General features: G+C 42.0%; 1 protein-coding gene across 1 annotated transcript in view; it reads right to left on the reverse strand.

Annotated features, from left to right (window-relative positions):
• Positions 1-27,166, reverse strand: part of LOC106599430 (laminin subunit gamma-1) — a 75,120-nt gene that overhangs the window by 18,952 nt on the left and 29,002 nt on the right. Inside the window, exons 2-5 of the mRNA XM_014190665.3 lie at positions 6,970-7,274; positions 4,095-4,225; positions 2,113-2,282; positions 1,282-1,470 (exon numbers count right to left, since the gene is read on the reverse strand). Of these exons, the coding sequence (XP_014046140.3) occupies positions 1,282-1,470; positions 2,113-2,282; positions 4,095-4,225; positions 6,970-7,274 (795 nt within the window). The remainder of the gene's footprint in view (positions 1-1,281; positions 1,471-2,112; positions 2,283-4,094; positions 4,226-6,969; positions 7,275-27,166) is intronic.

A 27,166-nucleotide genomic window follows, 5' to 3' on the forward strand; every position in this document is an offset into this window, starting at 1 on the left:
TGACTCTGCTTGCACTGAATGCAAGAGAAGTGACATAATTATCCTAGTTAATATTGCCTGCTAACATGCATTTATTTTAACTAAATATGCAGGTTTAAAAAAAATATACTTCTGTGTACTGATTTTAATAAAGGCATTGATGTTTATGGTTAGGTACATTTGTGCAATGAATGCGCTTTTGTTAAATCATCACCCGTTTGGCAAAGTTGAAGTAGGCTGTGATTGGATGAGAAATTAACATGCACCGCATTGATTATATGCAACGCAGGACAAGCAAGTTAACCTAGTAATATCATCAACCATGTGTAGTTAACTAGTGACTATGTTAAGATTGATAGTTAAGATAAGTTTAATGCTAGCTAGCAACTTACCTTGGCTCATTGCAGCCACAAGGTCCTTTTGACACTGCACTTGCATAACAGGTGGTCAGCCTGCCACACAGTTTCCTCATGGATTGCAATGTAATCGGCATCCAAAAAGGCTGATTACCGATTGTTATGAAAACTTGAAATCGACCTTAATTAAATCGGCCATGCCGATTAATCGGTTGACCTCTAACACACATGCAGACAATCATGTTTTAAGAGCATAGATCATTCACACCACATGCGGACAGTCTTGTTCTAATAACCCGTATTGGCAGCTAAAGCAGTATCGATGTCACATGCGTTTTGCAGTGGTTTTCATTAGGTTACACATCGCACAATAATGGTAGCATACGAGGTTACAAAGCAGAGGATGTATGAAAACGCTGTCGTTTTTCATCCTATAGCTTGTTCTCCATCTTCATTTTAAATAGTCAACATGTTCTCCAGGTCTTTTATTTCCATTACTGATCAAAACAAATTCTCACCCTCTCTTTTGTCTCTCTGCAGCAGAGAGACAAAGGAGCAATATGTTTGGAACATCAAATTACAATAAAATGTCAGTATCAAATCGCAACACATATTGTATCGGCACCTAAGTATCGTGATAGTATCGTATTGTGAGGTCCCTTGCAATTCCCAGCCCTAATTAAGACTTGTGGTTCGTCGCTGAATCCCATAAAACAGCACCAAGGGCAGTCCCTTCACAACAAAGCCTGGCTTCATACTGGACTTATCCTTTAACCCCAATAGAAACAGTACGTCTACATCCCAAATGGCACCCTATTCCCTATGTAGTGCACAACTTTTGACCAGGGCCTATAGCACTCTGGTCAAAAGTAGTGCACTATGTAGGGAATAGAGTGCCATTTTGGATGCACATAAGGATTTATTGGTATAGACTCCAGACACTTACCTACTGGGTTGCAGCTGCAGGGCAGGCAGCGGGTGCCAGATGTGTCTCTGTAGTAGTTGTCCAGGCAGCGCTCACAGTTGGGCCCGTCTGTGTAGTCGGCACAGTTGCGGCAGTGTCCTCCGTGGCTGGTGGCACGGTACAGCTCAGGGTCGAAGTAGCACTCTGCACTCTTGCCATTACAGTTGCACGCTGGGACCACCGGAAAAAGTTGCCATTAGTTTTTGTGTGCGTGAGATCAATGTATGTGTATATTAGGGAGGAAGCAGTAGAATTTAAACTGTCGGATTTCAGAGTGGGAAAAGCATATTTTACATACCAGGCTTTGGTAAACAAGCCCATAACATTTTAGGGACAACGTATGATGGGTTCAATGTATATGTGAGAGGTGGTGGTAGAAACACATACATATATGGAACATCAATATCATACTGAATCTTCCCTGCATTAAAGGGTGGGGCATTTCATTTGGCACATTTCACATATCAGGCATACTTTCCCCTAAATGGCAGATTATGTGGCCTGAAGCAGATTGAGGTGGGTGTGGAAGTGGGTGTGTGAAGTGTGGTGTGGACTGTTCTGAACCGGATGAGTTATGCATTTGCAGTATGATATGAATGTCTGCCCGGCCTGCACAGAAACAGGAAGGATCTCTTGCTATGGGATTTACGCAGACGCTCATCTCTTGGGCTGTGTCCCAAATAGTATCTTATTCCCTATGTAGTGCACTACTTTTGACCAGGGCCCCTGACTAGAGTCCATAGAGCTCTGGTCAAAAGTGGTGCACTACATAGGGAATAGGGTACCATTTGGGATGGCAAGGGACTGACTTACGCAGACACTCGTTAGGGTTATTGGCTGTAGCTCTCCTCCAGGGACGGTCGTTGTAGAACGGCTTGCACACATTGCAGTCATCGCCCTCTGTGTTGTGCTTGCAGTTGCAAACCGGCTTGCCGAAACCGTTGTTTTTCGCACACTCACTCGCATGGCCGTTGCACTTGCACCTGGAACAGCAGAGAACAGTGGAGTCTGTTTGTCATCATGAGAGTTACAATGCACATTTCAAACATCTGGGCCGTATTCACAAAGCCTCTCTGAGTAGGAGGATCAAGTCCCCGCTGTCTATGTCATCTTACTCATTATGATGTAAACGGCAAAACTGATCCTAGATCAGCACTTCTACTCTGAGACGCTTTATGAATATGGTCTCTGACCAGTGGTCTTTTGCACTGGTCTTAGAGGACCTGACTGTAAAAATCAAATGAGACTCAGTTATTGATTAACCTAACAGACCTAATTACTTGGTTAAACAGTTTAACACTCCAACCATATGGTATATCAACTGCATTGATTTTCAGTGCAATCATATAAGTCAGTCACCTTTCTATGCAAGCTTTTTAAGTGGGTGACCTGATACCACATCATAGTAGCATGGTTTTATTTACAGTCATCTACAAATAGGTGTTCATCTATCTACATTTGACAGATAGCAGCAACTTGGACTCCATCTAACACACCACTATTTGTAGCCTACATCTTGTTCGTTTGAAAGTCATTACTCAAAGTGTGTGTTAGGAATCACAAAAACACTTCAAGATAATTTGACTTAATGATCCATCAACAAATACATTCCTATTACACCTTTAGCCAAATCAATTTCAGCACTGGGAGAGTTTTATTTGGACTGATAACTCCATTGCGTTTGCCCAATGCAGAAGGGCTGAACATTCTCCACCTGAGACACCTCGAAAGAGCCCTTCCGAACAAGAGAAGACTTGCATGGCAGCAACATTCGGGTATTGTTTCAAGTGTTCCTTGGCAGCGAAGTGTGGAAAAATTGACAACAGGAAGGAAGACACTATAGCATTAGAGGCCTATTAAACAGAATAGGCCATTTGTTCATCTAAAAAAAACAAAGCAAACCTCCCTCACTGTCTTTTCCATTTTGTAGTACCTGTACTATGAGTCAGATCCATTTTCCACTGAGAATATATAGGCTAGCTGGTAGATGTGCTGACATGGCTGATCAGTGGACCGTGAACTTGGTGCCCTGACAGGTAGAGTAGGCCTACTCCACCCGAGCTTGGACTGGCTTGGTCTTTGGACTCAACTCTGTCGTCATATCGGGGCCCGCCCCATTCCGGCTTCCGTGCACTATAATCCAGCACAACCAGGCCGGAATGCCAACAACGTGGCTGTGTAATGGAAATCTGCTCTATATTTCAAAACAGATTAAGGTGAAAAGACACTGCAGCGGCAAGGGGTCAGTTTAACACGTGTCAGAATCCCCTCTTCTCTTCTGGCTTTTCAGATCAAAACTTGAGAGGGATAGTTTTGTTGGATTCTTGGTTGAGCTGCTGAGAATGAACCCACACAAAGTAAAATGGGGTCAGATATGTGATATGAACTTGATCAAAAGTCATCAGACTACGCTACTTTAGATGTTTGATTTAGCTAACAACACCCAGACAAAAACATCTGTTGTGAGCACTTGAGGTTTGATAATGATCGTGAATTAGACTTTTTTGTGAATCTGCACTGAAGAAAACACGCTGTGTGGCTAGAATTTTATAGGAATAAATTATATGTTGTCATTTTTCTTTTTTATGCTCGAATTTCTAATTCCAAATAAAATAAAAACTTGTACGATGAATTATTCATAGAAAATATACTTGTGTGTGTGAAATTGCTATATTCAATGGTATTGGTAAAATAAAATGGAAAAAATCTGTACACAAGGGAAAAGCCAGGCAGTGGAAGCTGCCAAAAGCTGTTGCAAGATAGAGATAGCATAATGCCGAGGGAACCACTCTCACCTTCCTCCCACTGCAAAGTCTGAGATAGCGTAGTAGTAGGATTTCAGGACCTTGGGATCATTGAAAACTTCATCTCCGAAAGTGTTGAGCCTGTTCAGGGTCACTTTGATATCTGTGGCCGTCACCCATTCCTGAAGAAAAGACAAAAAGGACACAGTGTTAAAATGCAGCCAGGTCAGACTCTACAAACACGTCTGACAGGCCTTGCCTGCTAAATATGTATGGAGAGTTACTAACTTACAACTTTTCTTGACGGAGGAGAAAAGGGAGAGTGTTTTAGAGATTTTAATGTGGACTGCACGATAGGTTTGTTTGACATACAAGGAATTGTTTACATTTTAAATGAGAGATTAAGCCCTATCCCAGGTCCTATTGCAGCCATTTAGAAGAAAAATAAATACAGCTAAACTAATCTAAACCAAACCTCAGACATTCTCATGGAATCAGACTGGTTCTGGAATGAGAAGATAGAAGCCTTTTGTTTGCTTGTTTAGAATTACAGCAGAGGAGGACAAATCCAGAGTAAACAGCAGAAGAGTAACATCTAAGATTGTTCTTTTCCACACATGCAGGTTTAAATAGCCTGTTTTACGTTCAACATTTTAATACACCGTTTTAATTATTTTTGAACAGGAGTTGTAAATGCAGCCAAGTCCAGTGTGCAACATATCGCTTGCACAGGCAAAATTATTTGCCAACAAACATTCTGCAGAATTAGTTGTAGCCTAACTACTACCAGTAGACTAACTCAAAACATATATCAGGCTTGAGTTTTTGCTGACAACAGCTCCATGGTTTTGCCACTTATAGCCTAACTCTACTAGAACAGTCTGACACATCCATAGGGCAGCCATGAGTCAGAGCAGGTTCCGTCTGTCTCAGGCACGGGGCCAAAGGCTCTGCTCGTCTACCCCTTTGACTTCTCTGGCACTATCACTCCATCCGCTTATACGCCATCGTTCAAAGGTTTTGGGTCACTTCAAAATGTCCTTGTTTTTGAAATAAAAGGCACATTTTTTTGTCCATTAAAATAACATCAAATGAACGGAGCAAAGTACAGAGAGATCCTTCTTGAAAACCTGCTCCAGAGTGCTCAGGATTTCAGACTGGAGCGAAGGTTCACCTTCCAACAGGACATTACCCTATGCACACAGCCAAGATAACACATGCCCTTGAGTGGCCCAGCCAAAGCCCGGACTAAAAAATTGCTGTGCAGCGACGCTCCCCATCCAACCTGACAGAGCATGACAGGATCTGCAGAGAAGAATGGGAGAAACTCCCCAAACTACAGGCCAAGCTTGTAGCGTCATACCCAAGAAGACTCAAGGCTGTAATCGCTGTTTTTTATACATTCGCTAAAATGTATAAAAACCTGTGCTTGCTTTGTCATTATGGGGTATTTTGTGTAGACGGATGAGGGGGAAAAACAACTTAATACATTTTAGAATAAGGCTATAAAGTATCAAAATGTGGAAAAAGTCAAGGTGTCTAAATACTTTCCGAATGCACTGTATAGCTTGATGAATTATGTAAAGTTTTTTTCTGTTCATTACCTGTAGGCTATATTTTCTGTATACAGAGTTAGCCCAATATTAAAATGTTTTGGTAGATTGTTGTTGTTGTATGAAAAATATTCCATATCCTGAGGAATCTTAAACAATCATTAAAATATTACATAGACTCCACTTAACAAACAACTATCCCTGCAACGTAGCCCTATGACGCCTCAAAGGTATCCATTCCAAAAAGAGTCTTGGGCTTTGGTATAAATAGCTATGTCACACGAGAAAGTCAAATATGGAAGTATATGGCGCCAGAGCTAAATTTGTTCATTTGCTAGAGATAGTGCATTACATTTGAAAGCCAGGGTATTCTACACAGGCGGAAAAAAGCATGAACAACCAATAGCAGATAAATACGTACTATGAGTCACGAGCTGACTAGTTTTTGTAAAAACAAGAATAATAAAAACGTTAAAATATATCTGAAATTACCAGGCATCAGCGGACTACTTTTAATTAAGAAAGCACTCAAGATAAACCCTTTATATATAAAGACAACTTTCTTACATGAATATAGTAAGTAAGTAGCTGGTTAACCTCTTAAACAGTTAGTCTATAAAATGTTAGTCATTTGGGTTAAAAATCTGATGTAGGTTAGTAGTGATGGGAGGAAAACAAATCGATACAGTTACATATTGTAATATTATATCAACACTTTGATAAAAAAAAAAAAAACATGTTTTAGCGTTTTTGTTGTTGCTAGGTAGCATTAGCTAACGCTAGTCGGCTGTTCCTGTGCAAAAACTCAGGTATTTTTTCCTAGTTTTTTCGTATCGTGAGGTCCCTGGCAATTTTCCAGCCCTATTGGCTAATAGTATCGTTGTGCTTTGTCTGGAAGCACACACAAAAATTCTCACTTGCTGAAAGCAATGCGCAACAAACATTTCCAGCTGTGCCTCTGTAGAGCCAAATTCAATCAGTACTGTAGTGGGAAATCTGGGGGTGTCACCTAGCAACATGTTGCAACACTTGGCACTGGTCAGGCTCTCACACTTTCCCAACTAGACTAGTGTGCTACTCCCATCCATTGGGCACGCCTGCCAACAGCAAATGTCCAGGCCAATATCTCAAGTATAGGGGCTAACTTATCATTACTCTGTCCACCTACTCTTCCACATCATTGATAGCCTCAACGCTACTGATATATGATGCACTACATACTCTGTGCCTCAGACAACCTTGCAAAAATAAAACAGCCACTCAGGGACACACAAGTCTGAGATCATTCATATGGAGCTGGAACAAAAGCATCACACAATGTTCCTTTATCAAGGTCTCTAGAACGCTGTAAAACAGCAGATGTTTTTCTTTACCTGAAGAACTGGGCTGTTGTCAAAGTTGTAAGCACTGGGCCGGCCTTCAAGGGTGGAGAAGGCGACGTTTCCTCCGGTCAGGGGTGAGATGTCGCTGAACTCGTCTGTACACAGGGCCTGTTGTTCGTCCTGTCCGGTGCGGATGAAGCCCCTGTTGGTCTTCTGGTAGGTCTTCTCACAGGAGCCACTGTAGTACTGGTAAGGCGTCCATGGTCCATCCTCACTTGTGCGCTTGTAGATGGCGAAGCTCTCTGGGCGGCTGGTGTGGAACTTGAGTCGCACATAAGTGATGTCGAAAGCCTTGCCTGCAGAACAGAAAAGAAACATGAGATTTTTGATACTTTAGCCAAAAGATGAGCGCATGGTTCACAGTGAACAATACAAGCTACCATAACTGTTCCAACTACACAGTTAATAAAGATGAAAAAAAATCTCTTGCACAACGCATGGATAAATATTAAGCTGTTGCTCAATGACCCAAAAAAGCTAATCAGTCACTAAAAGACTGTTTACAACAAGCCTTTTCCAGATGCATTGTCTGTTTAAACCAAGACAAAGGAGGATTTCCAAAGCTCTCCAGTGTCCTCCAGTAATACTAGAGGGTCTTTTCAAAACCTATTTGGCATGTCTGAGCAGGCTAGGACTTGAAGGGGGATGAACACCAGACTATATGCGCTAAGAGAAATGGTATGGGGAGACGTCATTTATTTTGTGTAAAGAAATGACATGATCTTTCAACACGGTGACAGGGGGTACAAGTTGTTTAACAAAGAATTTTCTCTCTAAACAGATCTGCAAAGAAAATAAAAAATCTATACAGGAACCATTGTGCCGTGCGCAAATATAGGTGAAGCCATGTAACTTACTGAAACATATAGATGTCTCAACTACAGAAGGGCTGGAAGAGAGAGGATTTAAATGAATCAGTTAATTTCTTCCCGAGTGAGTTTTTGTGTATGTTGTTGCAGTGACCATGACCTTTGACTTGAGGGACCTCTTAAAGGAAAATTCCACCCCAAAATTATCTTTTGGTATTTGTTTCATTAGCCCATTGTTGATATAGTCCGGAAATGTTTGACATGTCAGCAATCAAGTTTTCAAGATCGGCAACTTTCAAAATACAGCCATTATGATGCATTTTGTTGGCTGCATTTCTGTATTTTAAAAGTTATAAGTTATAGTTATAAATAAATATAAATCTCATACGATAGCTCATACTGTAGGGTGTGAACTGGTTTTGTCATGAATTCATGCGTTTACATTGAGATTAAAGTGAATAGTCGAGTATGCTATAAATGTTCTGGAGTGCCTGCTTTGGCCCAGTGAGTGTACTATTCAAACATAAGACGTACAAATTTTACCTCAACTGGCCTGTGAGTCACTAAACTAGGCGTGGATTTCAACAGGTCTGCTTTAACATCTAGAGCAATCTTTTCAAATGAAAAAAGCAGGAAGGAATACAATGATGTTTATTTGCGCTTATACCCATTCGATTGTGTTAAATTTCTCCTCAAATCTATTTAAGTAGAAAAAGAGTTTAGCTTAACACTGAGAAAGTTGCAAATTAAATCATGGAAAAAAACTCAAATCACACACAAGTGCAACGAGACACAGGCATACTTGACTGGTTGACATTCCATAACATGGCATAGACATAAAGAACTTTAAGCTTAACCATTTGTCTGACCTTTTACAACCAATTTGCCCACTCTTTCCACTGGCCACTTCTATTAAGATGCACAGGCATGACACCAAAGCATCTGAATGTGACATTCTGTGAACAAGCAAACTTAAGAGTGCCCGAGCATCGGGGAATCGCACTGGGAACAGACTGTCATTGACATCTAATTTCTAAAACCACCCCCACATCCTCGCAAACAAGACAAACAGCATCTGTTGGCACAGCAATGAAGTGGCAAGCAGAGGCAAACAAAAGGGCCTCTCGTCAACCCAACATGGAAGAGCCACTCAGTGGAGACAAAGGAAGCCTCAGCAGTGAATACAGGTGGTCAGGCAGTCACTAGACAAGTAGTCTAGTTCACAGGCAAGGCAAGTCCTGAAGAAAATGAGGAAAGGGCAATGGAAATTATGGTTTAGCCTTGAACAAGGACATGGTTACTCTGGCAGCTGAGGTTTAAATCATTAAGAGAATCTGACTGCTAATAGGTACTTATATCACAGTAGGAGGCCGTTTCTTCTCTTGCTAGAACAAAATATGTACCAGCTGCGTACTGAACTGGTACCGACGAATCTGCCATTGCTACTTGTAGAATTGCAATGCTCCTCAGTGGCCGACAACTTGACTTTGAGCCAATCAGAGAGCACAAACCTCCAAGAGGGGAAACCGACAGGAGTGACAACAAAAATGAAAAAATTAGCGAATTACATTCTAAAGGTTTAGCTAAGGTTATCTAGCCAGCTAAATAATTGGCTATGGGCAGCCACTGGCAGTATGGGATTATGGAGAGTGAATTAAATAGTTTCCTCGTCATCTTGCTAGCTAGTTATCTAGCTGTGGTCATCCGTCTAGTATTAACAACGGCTTTTTACAACAATAGCAACATTAGCACAGGTAGCTAGTTAGCCAACATTGGATACCTACAAAGCAAAATACACAGGGACTCGCGTCGCCAAACTAAGCGTAAGAATGCAATGCTACCGCCACCTTCTGGAATGGAGTATTTTAACAAGGCTGATGTGTTCAAAGTCTGTTGACATTTGTTCACAGGCGCTAAGTACTCTCTGCAAGCAAACATTTTACAAATCTTACTGGTGTGTGGGACCGATTAAGAGTCTTGGGTGGCCAAGGTTTGTTCTTAGTACCTTCAACCAAAATGAGTTTTACAGTACACTGTGGCTGTGATTGTCACTGAAGGCCTACTTTCAGCTTTCAAGCCCTAGGTGCATTCTTTCACTGATTAGCTAAAACTGTACAAAGTAATACCCACATGGCCAGCTATGCCCTATAAATGCATCCTTTCAGTGATGTAGGCCTGCAGTAACAAACATCAATAGTGAGCAGGAATAGCTAAGATTTCAGTCTTTACTAAAATTGTCGTCTAATGCAATGATCGAGCTGATGCACTTAAAGATGCACTACGCAGAAATAGCTCCTCCATTTCCTGGTTGCTAAAATTATAACAGTTTGCCTAATTTTAGTTTATGTGACAAAAAAATAACTATAGCGTAGAGCAGGTATTCCCGAACTGGGGTACGCCAAATAAAAATGTAATTCTTTGACTTTTTTTTCTTCTTCGCATTTTCAAACAGCACATTTATATTTTCCAACGGGGCTATAGATTTGGGAGAGTTTTTTTTCTTGCCTGAGTAGCCTCATTTCACTGCCAAAAATAAAATGTCAAAGAATTATGTCAAATACAGGTAGCCTATTCAAATAATTAACATCCAATCACATTAACTGTTACTCTCTTGCAGGAAACCTTCACTCTTTGCACAGACATTTAGAAGCGAAACATGACAATTAGAAAAATAAGCCACGAAAGTTTTTTGAGCGGGAATAAAGACGACTTTCGAGTAGTAAGACATGTATAAAAGCAACATATAACATTCATTAGAAGCGTCTTATATGGTGAGCTACCGAGTGGCTAGGACAGGCAAGCCCCATGATATCGTGGATGACTTAATTCTTCCTGATGCCATGGATGTGGCTGGGACAATGCTAGGGGAAAAGGCCCCCCCAAAAAAACTATACTGACAATGCCTTCATCAAACAACACTGTTTCACAACGCATCAGTGACACAGCAGGAGATGTTCTGAAACAATTACTGCTTCGCATAAGCCAGGGAATTATATGCGTTACAGTTGGATGAGTCAACAGACGTGGCGGGCCTGGCAGACCCCTGGTATATGTCCGTTACGTTTATGGGAGGTCAATTAAGGAAGACATCCTCTTCTGCAAACCACTGGAAACCAGGACAACCTGAGAGGATATTTTGAAAGTACTGGACAGCTTTGTGACATCAAATGGACGTTGGTGGTCAAGATGTGTTGGCATCTGTACTGATAGAGCAAAAGCCTTGACAGGGAGACATAGTGGAGTAGTACCGCACGTGCAAGCAGTTGCTCCAGACGCCACTTGGGTACACTGCAGCATCCACCGAGAGGCTCTTGCTGCCAAGGGAATGCCTGACAGCTTGAAAGACGTTTTGGACACTACAGTGAAAATGGTTAACTTTGTTAAAGCAAGGCCCCTGAATTTGTGTATTTTCTGCATTATGCAATGATATGGGCAGTGACCATGTAACGCTTTTACAACATACAGAAGGGCGCTGCTTATCAAGGGGCAAAGTATTGACAAGTTTCTTTTTTATATTTTTATTTTTTTTTAAATTGAGAGACGAGCTTAAAGTTCTTTACTGACCATAATTTTCACTTGTCTGACCGCTTGCATAATGATGAGATTCTCACACGACTGGCTTATCTGGGTGATGTTTTTTCTCGCCTGAATGATCTGAATCTAGGATTACAGGGATTCTCTCGCAACTATATTCAACACGCGGGACAAAATTGAGGCTATGATTAAGAAGTTGCCTGCATTAACAAGGACAACACACTGGTCTTTCCATCATTGTATGATTTTTTATGTACAAATAAACTCAAACTTTCTGACAATGTCAAATGTGATATAGCGAAGCACCCGAATGAGTTGGGAGCGCAATTACGCAGGTACTTTCCCGAAATGGACGACACAAACAACTTGATTCGTTATCCCTTTCATGCCATGCCTCCAGTCCACTTACAGATATCTGAACAAGAGAGCCTCATCGAAATTGCAACAAGCGGTTCTGTGAAAACTGAATTAAAAAAGAAGCCACTGCCAGATTTCTGGATTGGGCTGTGCTCAGAGTTCCTTGCCTTGGCAAATCGCGCTGTTAAGACACTGATACCCTTTGCAACCATGTACCTATGTGAGAGTGGATTCTCGGCCCTCACTAGCATGAAAACTAAATCCAGGCACAGACTGTGTGTGGAAAATGAAAAGACAGACTCTCCAATACAACCCAACTTTGCAGAGTTATGTGCATCCTTTCAAGCACACCCTTCTCATTAACATGTGGTGAGTTAACAATTTTTGATGAACAAATAAGGTTTTATATGTAAGATGGCTAAATCAAGAGCAAAATAATTGATTATTATTATTTGTGCCCTGGTCCTATAAGAGCTCTTTGTTACTTCCCATGACCCGGGATGTGACAAAAACTCACACTCATTCTTATGTTTAATAAATGTATCGTATAGTGTGTGTGTGGCAGGCTTACAATGATGGCAAAAAACAACATTTGAGAGTGCGCTAACCCTGGTGCTGGAGGGGATATGCAGCTGGAGGTTGAACGTTTGAAGGGGTATGGGACTATAAAACGATTGCATGACAATTAGCTTAGCAACCGCGTGATGCAGCATAACAACGTGAAGACAATTGGTCGACAGTCTGCTGTTTGAGGCGTTATACGTTCCACCATTCATTGCCCAATGGGATTCCTTGTTATCACATAATGTATTGTCTGTTATGAAAAGCACACGCAAGCTGTTCAGTAAGACAAAGTTTTCTTACTGACACCATAATGTAAATTACACTGTTATTCAATACAAAATGTATTGGCTATACATTTCAACTGCAAATGACATGCACTGATGATTGAAAACGTTACTACAGGAAAATACTTGCCACACTGGTTTTAGTCGCACGTTCTAATTTAGCTAGGAGCTAGCTAACAATCTTATCTCATGAATGAAGCACATGGCCTGAATGATAGATCTGCGTCAACTAAATAAATGAATCCACTAACGTAATAGTCCCAGATAGTAACAGTGTTATTTTTGTATTAAGGAGTCTTGACTTTGGTGCCAGTCCAGTGTTCGCACATAAGTAGCACAGATGCAATTTCTATTGCACTCCACACTGCCCTTTCCCACCTGCACAAAAGGAACACTTATGTGAGAATGCTATTCATTGACTACAGCTCAGCGTTCAACACCATAGTACCCTCAAAGCTCATCACTAAGCTAAGGATCCTGGGACTAAACACCTCCCTCTGAAATTGGATCCTGGACTTCCTGAAGGGCTGCCCCCAGGTGGTGAGGGTAGGTAGCAACACATCTGCCACGCTGATCCTCAACACTGGAGCTCCCCAGGGGTGCGTGCTCAGTCCCCTCCTGTACTCCCTGTTCACCCACGACTGCATGGACAGGCATGACTCCAACACAATCATTAAGTTTGCAGACGATGCAACAGTGGTAGGCCTGATCATCGACAACGACGAGACAGCCTATAGGGAGTAAGTCAGACCTGGCCAGGTGGTGCCAGAATAACAACCTATCCCTCAACGTAACCAAGACTAAGGAGATGATTGTGGACTACAGGAAAAGGAGGACAGAGCACGCCCCCATTCTCATCGACGGGGCTGTAGTGGAGCAGGGTGAGAGCTTCAAGTTCCTTGGTGTCCACATCAACAACAAACTAGAATGGTCCAAACACACCAAGACAGTCGTGAAGAGGGCACGACAAAGCCTATTCCCCCTCAGGAAACTAAAAAGATTTAGCATGGGTCCTGAGATCCTCAAATGGTTTGACAGCTGCAACATCGAGAGCATCCTGACTGGTTGCATCACTGCCTGGTACGGCAATTGCTCGGCCTCTGACCGCAAGGCACTACAGAGGGTATTGCGTACGGCTCAGTACAGCACTGGGGGCAAGCTTCCTGCCATCCAGGACCTCTATATCAGATGGTGTCAGAGGAAGGCCCTAAAAATTGTCAAAGACCCCAGCCACCCCAGTCAGACTGTTCTCTCTACTACCGCATGGCAAGCTGTACCGGAGTGCCAAGTGTAGGACAAAAAGGCTTCTCAACAGTTTTTACCCCCAAGCCATAAGACTTCTGAACAGGTAATCAAATGGCTATTTGCACTGTGTGCCCCCAAACCCTCTTTTTACACTGCTGCTACTCTCTGTTTATCTTATATGCATAGTCACTTTAACCATATCTACATGTACATACTACCTCAAATCAGCCTGACTAACCTGTGTCTGTATATAGCGTCGCTACTGTATATAGCCTGTCTTTTTACTGTTGTTTTATTTCTTTACCTACCTATTGTTCACCTAATACCTTTTTTGCACTATTGGTTAGAGCCTGTAAGTAAGCATTTCACTAAGGTCTACACCCGTTGTACTCAGTGCACGTGACAAATAAACTTTGATTTGAGATTGCTTGCTAGCTAGCCACTTAGTTAGGCTAACTACCCTTATTTATTTTGTACTTTTTAAACCCCTTTTTCTCCCCAATTTTGTGATACACAATTGGTAGTTAAAGTCTCGTCCCATCGCTGCAACTCCCGTAAGGTCGTAAGCCATGCGTTCTCTGAAACACAACCCAGCCAAGCCACACTGCTTCTTGACACACGGCTCGCTTAACCCGGAAGCCAGCCGCACCAACGTGTCAGAGGAAACACTGTATAGCTGTCCACTGATGTCAGCGCACGTGACCGGCCCGCCAAAGGAGTCGCTAGAGCGCGATGGGACAAGGACATCCCGGCCGGCCAAACCCTCCACTAACCCGGACGATGCTGGGCCAATTGTGCGCAGCCTCATGGGTCTCCTGGTCGCGGCCGGCTGCAACACAGCCTGGGATCAACCCCGGGTCTGTAGTGACGCCTCTAGCGCTGCAATGCAGTGCCTTGGCCTAAGGGCCTCCCGAGGGGCGCAGCATTCTAACTACCTTGCTGGCTAGATAGAGCCTAACTACATTGCTGGTTAGCTAGCCAGCTAACGTTAACCAAGTGAGCATGTGATGAGGATAGGACTGCTTGCTTGGTGAAGTGTAATTTTGATTATTTACTTATTCAAAAACGGCTGTGGCAAGCTACTCACCGTCAAACCACTACGACCACTCTGACTCTCACGTCATGACTTACAGGCTGAATGATGTTCAATGAGCAGCTCGTAGAGCACTCTAATACCGCAAATGAGCACAAGTATTTGTTCATTCTATGTATAGAATATCGGTGCTTTATCGGTGGAATAAAGACCGATACAAATATTTCTGTATAAGGCTAATAATGTCTGATAATATCTATCAACCGATATCTGTCAAGCTATAGTTATGCTACAGCCTAATACGCAATAATTGGTATTGGTTAAAACCGACTTAACACTACCATTGTAAGATACTGATACTGAAATATCTTTTAGATCTCCAAACGCAGTAATGTTTTAAATGAAAAGAAACTCCTGTGAGTGACAGCCGATAACTAAGGGAGGGGACTTCAACCATGTGTGCAGCTGCTCACTCCTCAAGCATGTTGTAGTAGAGTGAGGCTGTGACGTGGTGGTTGGGGGAGGGGAGGTGGAGAGTGTACTGTCTGGAATCAATATTATTTGATATTGACAAGATAGTCAAGTGCCTGCTCTAACAATGTAAATACATGTCCTCAAAGATGAAAGGCAGGCGGGAGGTGGCGAGATCAGATTGGACCATTCTAGCCAATGAGAGGGCAGATACGTGTGTGTGAACAATAGGCCAGAGATGGATATTAGACCCATATTTTTATCTTTGCCATTATAGCATCTGAAAGTGTCATTGAGGCCATATCCATTTTAAAGGAGTCAATTTTCTTATTTTTCATTGGCTGACTGCTCCCAACTCATAGGAAATCTCCATCCAGTTGACTACTTTAAAATGGTGGAAGCCCTCAACGGCAATGTCCATGCTAAAACAGGTTATACCAATGATGAGTCCTCCATCCATCTCTGACAACAGGCACAACTCCGATAGTAGTCTTTTCAAAGTTGTCGAAATGCCACGTGCGTCTGCTTAGATCAGTGCATTCGTAAAAACAAAACCTAACCATTATGGAACTTCTATTCGAGCAAAAATTCCTCACTTCGCGGGCTCAATTTCGTGGACAGATTATGGGCTGAGTAAAACCTTTCGCTTCGTCTCTTCCTCTCTGCTGGAATGTGCTTCCGCTAGGCCAGTAAAGGGGAGGGCTGACAAGAGAACGACTCGAGAGGGAGAACAGAGACAAGTAAGTTAGGGGGAAAAGGGGCTGTGTATGGAGACATATTTCTTGTTAAAATGTGAATGAAAGCTCATGACTGTTCTAAAAAGAGGATTGTCTTTGATCAGCAATTCAAAAGTTCTGGAGAAGAAGACATGCATGCTCAACAAATCAAGCATTGATTGAATCTGAGAATTTGTGCCTGGCTTACAATTGTTGAACCATGAATGGCCAGAACTAAACAAGGACTTTTTATCACATACTGTAAAGAAAAAGTCAAACGTAATATTCCGCGAATCATGTAATTATATGCACATTCCGCTCATATATTCCGACACTCAAACATGCATTCGGTTGGTTTGAGGAAATGTGAAATCCGCATTTACATTGCCAAACATTCTGACAAGACACACTGATGTTTCCTATGGTCTCTAACATGTCATTAGAACACAAGTTGTGTGTTATCACTGCAAGCTTGGACTTGTAAGCAGACAAACCTCACAAGACCAGAGTTTTTCAACAAACAGATCTGGGACCTTTCTGTAGATGACTACCAAGGGGGACATTCCAGGGGGTCAGCAGAGGGGGCGTCTTTGAAAAGTTTATAATCTGTTAATCGCACAGCCAATTCCTATACTCATAAGCAGTGAACATCGTATGAAAAACAGATGGTACCATTTCCCGAAGACAATCTCATTAATTCTATTTTAACACAGAAGAGATCTTTCCTTAAGAACATTACAGTCAAGAAGCCCACACACTGCAATTAATTCAACATGCAGAACATTTTGTACTTGACGTTCTGTGGCTATTGGAAAACTCTTTCCAACATTTTCAGTGCCAGGTGGTTTCTGCCAGTTCCCCTCACGACACTACCTAAAATGTTTGACAACAGTTTATTTTGGCAATGAAGCCCTTTATCTACCTCACTTGAGTCAGATGAACATGTTAGTTGTTACCATAGACTTCCAGTCATTGCACTAACAATAACTAACAATGGCTTGTGAAACTAATGTATGCATTAATGACAAATGTATTATAGAAAATGAGTAAGCAAATCAAAATGTTATTTGTCACATGCGCCGAATACAACAGGTGTAGACCTAACAGTGAAATGCTTACTTACAGGCCCTTAACACGTACTATTCTTTAAACTGCATTGTTAAGTAAAAAACAGAAAAGTAACAAATGAAAGTAACAAATAATTAAAGAGCAGCAGTAAAATAACAATAGTGAGGCTATATACAGGGGGTACCAGTACATAGTCAATGTGTGGGGGCACCGGTTAATATGGACATGTAGGTAGAGTTAGTGACTATGCATAAATAATAAACAGAGTAGCAGCAGCGTAAGGGGGGGGGTGGAATGCAAATAGTGTATGTGGTTATGGGCTAGTTATTTAAAAAAAGTGGACATGATATGGTGGCTTCCCACCCATTGAGGCTAGTTCTTTTGATGTCAAATTCTTTTGAATGTATTATTGTTGACATTCTTGGGTTAAACCAAGGTGGTATGCTTCGCTGTTGGCTATTTGATGAAGGGTCTTTCAACACACCTCTAAGTTGTCAGAGACGAGAGGTGATAAAACTGCTGATTTGTGATTGGGTTTGGGATAAGGTTTCATTGACATCCCACAAAGGTATCAAAAACAAAGCTGATTGCTTCAGGCTGAGTGTGTTAGCAACAAGAGCGAGGCTGTAAGTGAAAATGGTGCTGAAAGTTGGAGCGCCTTCCTGGGAGAAAAGTCTCAGTCACACCAAATCTCTTATTCAATCTCTGCAGACAATCTCTTATTGAATAAGATAATCTCTTATTCAATCTCTGAGGCTGAAAAGACTCATGGGCCCTCAGATCCTCCAAAAGTTCTACAGATGCACCATTGAGAGCATCTTGACTGGCTGCATACCCGCCTGGTATGGCAACTGCTTGGCATCCGACTACAAGGCGCTAGAGGGTAGTGCGTATGGCCCAATGTATCACTGGTGCCGAGCTCCCTGCCATGCAGGAACACTAAACCAGGCGGTGTCAGAGGAAGGCCCTAAAAATGGTCAAAGGCTCCAGCCACCCAAGTCAGACTGTTCTCTCTGCTACTACACAGCAAGCGGTACCGATGCACAAAGTCTGGAACCAACAGGACCCTGAACAGCTTCTACCCCCAAGCCATAAGACTGCTAAATAATGTTAAATAGTTAACCAATAGCTACCTGGACTGCATTGACCCTTTTTGCACTAACTCTTTAGACTCATCACATACGCCGCTGCTACTGTTTATTATCTATTCTGTTGCCTCGTCACTTTATCCCTACCTACAGTGCCTACAGTGCCTTCGGAAAGTATTATCCAAATTTTGTTACATTACAGCCCTATTCTAAAACAGATTAAAAAAATTTTTTAAAAAAAGTGAAAACAGGTCCCACAAAATCCAAGCCATGAGGTCGAAGGAATTGTCCGTAGAGCTCCGAGACAGGATTGTGTAGAGGCACAGATCTGGGGAAGGGTACCAAAAAATGTCTGTAGCATTGAAGATCCCCAAGAACACAGTGGCCTCCATCATTCTTAAATGGAAGATGTTTGGAACCACCAAGACTTTTCCTAGACCTGGCCGCCAGGCTAAACTGAGCAATCGGAGGAGAAGGGCCTTGGTGAGGGAGGTGACCAAGAACCTGATGGGCACTCACTCAGAACTTTACAGTTCCTCTGTGGAGATGGGAGAACCTTCCAAAGGGACAAACATCGCTGCAGCACTCCAACAATCAGGCCTCTATGGTAGAGTGGCCAGACGGAAACCACTCCTCAGTAAAAGGCACAACATGCTGCTTGGAGTTTGCCAAAAGGCACCTAAAGACTCTGACCATGAGAAAAAAAGTTTCTCTGGTCTGATGAAACCAAGATTGAACTCTTTGGCCAATACCATCCCTACGGTGAAGCATGGTGGTGGCAGCATCATGCTGTGGGGGTGTTCTTCAGCGGCAGGGACTGGGAGACTAGTCAGGATCGAGGGAAAGATGAACAGAGCAAAGTACAGATAGATCCTTGATGAAAACCTGCTCCAGAGCACTCAAGACCTCAGACTGGGGTGAAGGTTCACCTTCCAACAGGACAATGACCCTACGTACACAGCCAAGACACTGCAGGAGTGGCTTCAGGACAAGTCTCTGAATGTCCTTGAGTGGCCTAGCCAGAGCCCAAACTTGCACCCGATCGAACATCTCTGGAGAGACCTGAAAATAGCTGTGCAGCGACGCTCCCCATCCAACCTTACAGAGCTTGAGAGGATCTGCAGATTAGAATGGGAGAAACTCCCCAATACAGGTGTGCCAAGCTGGTAGCGTCATACCCAAGACTCGATGCTGTAATCGCTGCCAACGGTGCTTCAACAAAGTACTGAGTAAAGGGACTGAATACTTATGTAAATGTGATCCCTTTTACATGTTTTATAAATGATCAAAAATGAAGAAAAAAAAAAGCTGTTTTGTCATCATGGGGTATTGTGTGTAGATTGATGAGGGGAAAAACAATTTAATACATTTTTGAATTTTTGAGGCTGTAATGTAACAAAATGTGGAAAAAGTCAAGGGGTCTGAATACTTTCCGTAGGCACTGTATATGTACATATCTACCTCAATTACCTCATACCCCTGAACATCGACTTGGTACTGGTACCCTGTGTATATAGCGAAGATATCGTTACTCATTGTGTACTTATTCCTCTTATTAGTTTTCTATTATTTCTTTTTTTACCTCTGCATTGTTGGGAATGGCCCGTAAGTAAGCATTTCATTGTTAATCTACACCAGTTGCTTATTAATCATGTGAAAACTTGGGTGATGATTGTAACCCTTCCTAATGGCTGAGAAATCAGATTTTTTCAAGCCCTCAGCTTATGAAAGGCCTAATTATTTCAGAAAATCATTAGAAAAACATAATTAGTTCAGCCAAATGAGTAGAAATATCAGAGCCCTAAAATCGTGTCCGTATATGTTTCGCTCCCTTTACATTCAAGGGGAAAACAGCTAAATCAGCCATTTAAAATACATATATTATCAAGTAATCTCTGGGTTGATATTATCGAGGTGTCATTTAGAAACTTCTCCCTCTACATGCTACTTTTAAGGTGTGTTCTTATTTTCACCTTTTACACGGTTTGCTGGGATGTGGGATTTGGGCCTCCATCCCCTTACACCCAGTAGAGGCACAGCCTGGGGGTGAGTAGCAGGGAATATCTGGTGGATGGGGGGGATTACGGGTTGTTGTAGGGTGTGTGTTAATGTCCAGGGGAAGGCCCCAGGCCACACCATGGTCCAATTAGATTTCCTCCCATGACCTCATCACATTCTTTACGTGGGAGATGAACAATGACCGCTTTGAGTTTTAACGTGTGGGCATGACAACTTTTTTTCCCCTTGTACACGATTTTCTCCATCTGCTCGGGAGATATGTAGAACATCTGTTTAACTCAACACTCCCACGGGCTGAACCAATACACGGACAGACATGGGGATCGGATACAGCAACAACCATGGCATGAACTCACTGTAATCAATTTACTTCAGGGCACAATCCAATTCAGTTAACACCTTGCTAATATGATCACAGTAGGATCTAGTAACCAATAGGGCAAATTTATTCATATCAAATTAATATCAAATTCTAAAAAGGCAACTAAAGCACTTCTGAAGTTGATTTTTACTTGCTTGTGTGCTTACACACCATGTAGGCTAGTCCTCACTGTCAAGATATACCCAAACCCTGTTAATGTAAGGAAAGAAAAAAGCGTGAGCTGCAGGGGATAAGATGGCCGTGTGCTTCTGCATTAAACAGGAGAAAGGAAAGGGAAACTCATTAGGGCTATTTTGCTTTTCTCTAACAGGTGTCATGTCGGGTCAGAGTCTGACAAGTAAAACCTCCTGAGATAAAAACCTTAACAAATTGAAAGTTGTATTCAGAAAGGGTGGGGGAGGGCAACATTACAATTGAGGAATCTGAGGAATGTGCCCGAGTTCATCATCTGAAGGGCAGATAGCCCGTTACTAACTGCCTCTATGAGAACTGTCAGACTGGTATAAAGATCCCCCTCACCCGGCTGATCTCTAAAATAAACTGTTTCCGGCAGGTCCAGCGACTCAAAGGGAGCCCCCTCTGTCAGAAAGAGGTGCTTTCCCAGCATTATGATACTTCTTTCAGAATTCACAGCATGTTGCTTGTAAAAACATACGATCCCCTTTCAAACAGACACATTTTTACCTCTCGTCGTCATTCTCCTTTTATTTAGCCATTGCTTAGCGGCAAATGAGCAAGAAACATTCAAAGAGGTTAATCGAACTCGACCAAAACAATGGAATTGCCATGGAAATGCTTCAGGAAAAGGGGCGTGAGGGAAAGATCCTGAGGCTCCTCATTGCCTCTCAGCAAAATTAGCCTACATTCAGGCTATTGTTTAAGTGTATTTCACACTATGTTGAGTTAAAAATCAGAGTATAATGCTTGTTTGGATGTCAACCCCAACATGTTCATGTCATCATTACCAATCAACTGATTACAGTTAAAAACAACTGACTACCACATCCGATTTCTGTATGCTAACCAAACTTATAAGTGAGTTAGCATTTAGCAGTCACTTCTAAAAATGAAAAAAAAAAAGGGACAACTTCAACATGTTATGCAGTGAAAACAGCCAAATACATCCAAGTAACCACACTGTGGGCCTGATGAACATCCACTTTGTTAGATCAGATGTTGAATGTGCGTCAATCTGGTCAATGGAACATCCGCGTTCCATTAACTCATCTATTAATCAAGTTCTAAATTCCTCCGTTAGGACAGAATGCACTGCTTTCATTTCTTCCCATTCACAACAGTAAGTTAGCAGCTTGCCATACATGATTTTCCTTTTATGGGGAATAAAAAATTGTTCTGGTAATTATATGAGCTGGCTAGCCAGCTAGATAGCTAGCTAACAACAAACCAAAATGTTGTCCAGAAAGTTGATTTTAATTTCCCCCGACTTGCTAGCTTGACAAATCATAAATACATTTTAAAACGGATGTTTTTTTGGTGCACATATTTTTACAAGTAGAGTTGCTGTTTGAAACAGGCTGTTGCATGCAGACAGCCATTTTGTTTATGCTTTTTCATAATTATAAGGACAAGTTTAATGACGTCGGACAACAATAGAAGGTTCAGGATGCGTGCCAAAGCCAGTAAGATGAAAGGGGACATTTATACTGAGGGGTTGGCGGGACTTTTAAACACATTACTGCAATCATGACTTGGTCGGTTGGTGGAAATAAACTAGGCTTTGTTGCCGGCAATACCTTTCAGATTTAAAGAAAAGTTGGCAGCATGCTAAAGTTGGCGGGTTTTCTTCTTGGTTTGAAAGGGATATGAGAAACATTGCAATGATGCCAAAAAGCTGACAGCTCTATATTTCCACCAAACAGTGGAATCATTGCCACTGGTGATACTGTTGTACTTTAGGTGGTCAATCAAAATGTTCCGGACAGTTGAAATCCAAGGCACAACACCAGGCTTAGCCATTTGGAAAATGACTGACAAACATGAAAAGGTTGCCATGCTATTATCTTTCAAACACTGCTGTACGCTGCAGAGGAAATCAGGTAGGCCTAAACTAAGCTTGGGTTCTGAGTAACTTGGCTGGTATATTAGGGACATGTGGAAACCTGTAATACTGTTGACAGTTACACATTAATGTTCTTGTAAATATATAACCAAGTTTCAATTTGTTAGTCTCTCACATTGGGAAACTTTAAGGACAAACACAGGCTTATTTGTACTTATAAGCAATTCTTCACATGATAGTGGAATGCTGTTCCTATCAACTCAATCTCCTCCCCTGCTTTAGCAGTAAACACAGAAGCAGCCTGCAGGCACAGATTGGTGGTGAGGGGATTAAAATCAATGCACATCCTCGCAAGACGGAGATAGACTAGTCGTAGTGGACCATTGTTGAGGTGAGTATACTGAACAACAATGTAGTATCCTGGGGGGTGGGCGGAGGAGGTTCTCCGAGGCCGCGTCCCAAATGGCACCTCATTCCCTATATAGTGCACTAATTTTGACCAGAGCTCTAGGGGCCCTGGTCAAAAGTAGTGCACTATATTGGGAATAGGGTGCCATTTGGGACAAAGCCAGTGTCCACCATGGGGTCTCCAATTAAGGAAAGCAGTGGACGAAAAGCAGGAAGGAACCAAGGGTGGGAGGGAGGTAATGATTGCTTTTAATGGTTGAAGACACTGCCTCATCATTAATTCAAATTTGGGCGGGATCTCATCTCCTTAGTTCCCAGTGTGAATAGAAAACGACTAGTTGTGTTGGCAAGCCTGTGATTGTCCCACTAGCTACTGTCCCTTGACTACTGAATTATTTTGGTAGTCTACATCATGGGAAGATCAAGGTAATCCATGGGGGGGGGGGGGGGGGGGGGGGGTATTAAAATATGTCTATCTGCCTTGAGCAAACTACGTTAATAAAACCAGTGAGAAAGTTTCACAAACAGTGCTGTAGGCCCTTCTGTTATGCATTACCGGAAACAAAACAAAGATTTATTTAGTTTCAAAATATGAATTAGTTAGCAAACTAAAACCCTATGCTGCTTTGTATTGTCATTGGTGTAGGCTTAGATCCATGGGGTCACAAAACAGAGACCCTGTTTGGCTAAGCTTTATTTGCTCAGGCCACCTAAGATGAAGCCACCCAGTCAATAGGCGTTACAACATGAGGATGACAGGAACAAACAAAACATGGCCTGCTTTGCCCACCCCGCCTAAATGAATCAAGACAAAGATCTCAGTAGGACACAGAAGGAACAATTTGCTCAGTGTCACTCCACAGCCCTCTGAATACTGTAGTTGGGACAAGTGTAATCTATGTCTGTGGCTTTATGAAAACCTACCATGGAATAGGTAACTTACAGAACAACAAATGTATCTATACTGAACAAAAATATAAAACGCATCGCGTAAAGTGTTGGTTTCATGATCAGAAATAAAAGATCACAGAAATGTTCCATACACACAGAAAGCTTATTTCTCTAAAATGTTGTGCACAAATTTGTTTACATCCCTGTTAGTGAGCATTTCTCTTTTGACAAGATAACCCATCCACCTGTCAGGTGTGGTATATCAAGAAGCTGATTAAAACAGCATGATCATTTCGCAGGTGCACCTTGTTCTGGAGACAATAAAAGGCCACTAAAATGTGCAGTTGTCACACAACACAGATGTCACAAGTTGAGGGAGCATGAAATTTGCATGCTGACTGCAGGAATGTCCATCAGAGCTGTTCTCAGAAAATGTATTGTTCATTTCTCTACCATAAGCCACCTCCAACTTCATTTTAGAGAATTTGGTAGTTTGTCCAACCGGCCTCACAACCGCAGACCACGTGTAACCACACCAGCCCAGGAACTCCACATCTGGCTTCTTCACCTACCAGATCGTCTGAGACCAGCCACCCGGACAGCTGATGAACTGTGGGTTTACACAACTAAGGTATTTCTGCACAAACTGACAGAAACCATCTCAGGGAAGCTCATCTGCGTACTTGTGGTCCTCATCAGGGTCTTGCCCTGACTGCAGTTTGGCGTCGTAACCGACTTCAGTGGGCAAATGCTCACTTTCGATTGCCACTGGCACGCTGGATAAGTATTCCCTTCGAGGATAAATCCCGGTTTAAACTGTATTGGGCAGATGGCAGACAACATGTATGACGTCATGTGGGTCAGCGGTTTGCTGATGTCAATGTTGTGAAGAGAGTGCCCCATGGTGGCGGTGGGGTTATGGTATGGGCAGGCATAAGCTACGGACAATAAACAAAGGTATTTTATCAATGGCAATTTGTATGCACAAACATACCGTGATGAGATCCTGAGGCCCATTGTCGTGCCTTTCATGCGCCGCCATCACCTCATGTTTTAGCATGATAATGCACAGCCCCACGTCACAAGGATCTGTACACAATTACTGGAAGCTGAAAATGTCTGGTGAATATGAAGGCTGTGGAAGAACTGGGACATGTCAGCTGTTGAGCATGTTTGGAATGCCCTGGATCGACGTGTACGACAGCGTATTCCAGTTCGCCAATATCCAGCAACTTAACACAGCCATTGAAGAGGAGTGGGACAACATTCCACAGGCCACAATCAACAGCCTGATCAACTCAATGCGAAGGAGATGTGTCATGTTAGCGTTTATATTTTTGTTCAGTGTAGATTGCAGGGTTGGCCTAACTAACTTATTTTGAAAAACTTGAATCCAAAAAAATATATAGTGAACAAAAATATAAATGCAACCATTTAATTTTTTAATGAGTTAGTTAGGAAATCAAATCGAAATAAATTCATTAGGCCCTAATCTACGGATTTCAAATGAATGAGCAAGCCCTCCCACTTAACAGCCAGGCCCACTCACTGGGGAGCCAGGCAGGTCCAGCCAATCAGAATGAGTATTCCCCACAAAAGGACTATTATAGACAGAAATACTCCTCAGCACAAAACTGCACTTATTCGAGTGGCCTTTTATTATCACCATCACAAGATACACCTGTGTAATGATCATGCTGTTTAAATCAGCTTCCTGATAATCCATCCACCTGACGTGTGGCATATCTTGCCAATGGAGAAATGCGCACCAACATTTAAAAAAAGTGTGCACAATATTTGAGAGAAATAAAAACTCTTTGTGCGTATGGAACATTTCTGGGATCTTTCATTTCAGCTCATGAGACCAGTACTTGACATGTTACGTTATATTTTTTTCATTATATATTTAAAACATATATATATATAATTTGGACAGAGTTTGAGAATCCTATTGCCTCGAATCGTATAGCGCTGCACTGAATACTGCACTGAGTACAGTAGTCTGATGAATGCTCACTCACTGTCTAACAATCTCTAAAAACCACATCTTACCAGACATCTCACCAGACATCTATTTCTAAAGAAGAATGCTAAACAAGTCATAACAATAGGCTTTTCTGCTCCGTATAACAATACACATGCTGGTGGTATGCAGTATTTTTTTCTTTCATCTGAAACATTTGGATTGTCAAAAACTTAAATATTCCTGAATTAAATAACTGCTTTTATTGTGTAAGTAAAAGGCTATGCTAGTGTGCTTTGTTTCCTTGTTCAAATTAAATCACAATCTGATCACACTTGATCTTAAAGACCCAGTAAAGTAACAGATTTTCTTGTGTTTTATATACATTCCCACCTGGAGTTATAATGTGAAATTGTGAAAATCATGACAATACCCTTTTCAATGTAGGAGCTGTTTGAAAAGACTGCATGATAATTTAGCCTGTTTTAGTGCTGATGGAGCTTATGCCTTTCCATGGTGACATCACCATGCAGTAAAACGTGTTAAATTAACAGACCAATAAGAAAGAGTTCCAAACCTCTGCCAATAACGGCTAGATATCCCCTCCCCACTAAGACCACTCCAAATTCTTGCTTGAAGAATTGTTCTTTGCTATTAAGCTATTTTTCTGTCTTTTTGACCATTTTAATTGAAAACAAATCACAGTAAGGCACTTCATTGCGACCCAGAAAGGATTTGCTATTGGGATAGAAACAGCTGCATTGGACTTTTAATATTGGATACTTGTGAAGCTGAGCATAACGGATGTTAAATAATTAAGAAGTATGCCACAAAGATTCAATGGAAACATTCAAGTCTTTGAATTTCATTTCAAATCTTTTTTTTTTTTTACAAGCTAACCAACTGGCCTGATAAGGCACATCTGGCAGTAGTGATGCATACATCTGCAGTTTTCTTTAAGTTGCTCAAGCAAGGGCGGACTGAGGGCAAGCCAGTGATGGGTGTGATATGCTTTCCGCTTCAACTGTACATGCAGAGAATTTACAGCAAACAATGTAGATTAATAGGCCAGTAAAATAACTCTGTTCTGCCACCTCAGGTCTCTTGGCCCTCCTAACCCTATGGAAGAGCAGCTCCAGCTCAGACCTGAGCCTCTATTAGCCATTGAAATGCTCAGTCAGATCATGTTGGCATGTTGATACAAATAAAACATATCTTTACATACACAGCCCTGATTGGCAGATAGGACCATCTAGACTCTAGTCTAGAGCCTACGCCGCTTACCCCTTCAAAGTAAGAGGATACATACGCAAATAAAAAAAGGTGAGTGGTCATT

The sequence above is a fragment of the Salmo salar genome, chromosome 03 (assembly GCF_965601325.2).
Source record: "Salmo salar chromosome 03, fSalSal1, whole genome shotgun sequence".
Classification (NCBI taxonomy): Eukaryota; Metazoa; Chordata; class Actinopteri; order Salmoniformes; family Salmonidae; genus Salmo; species Salmo salar.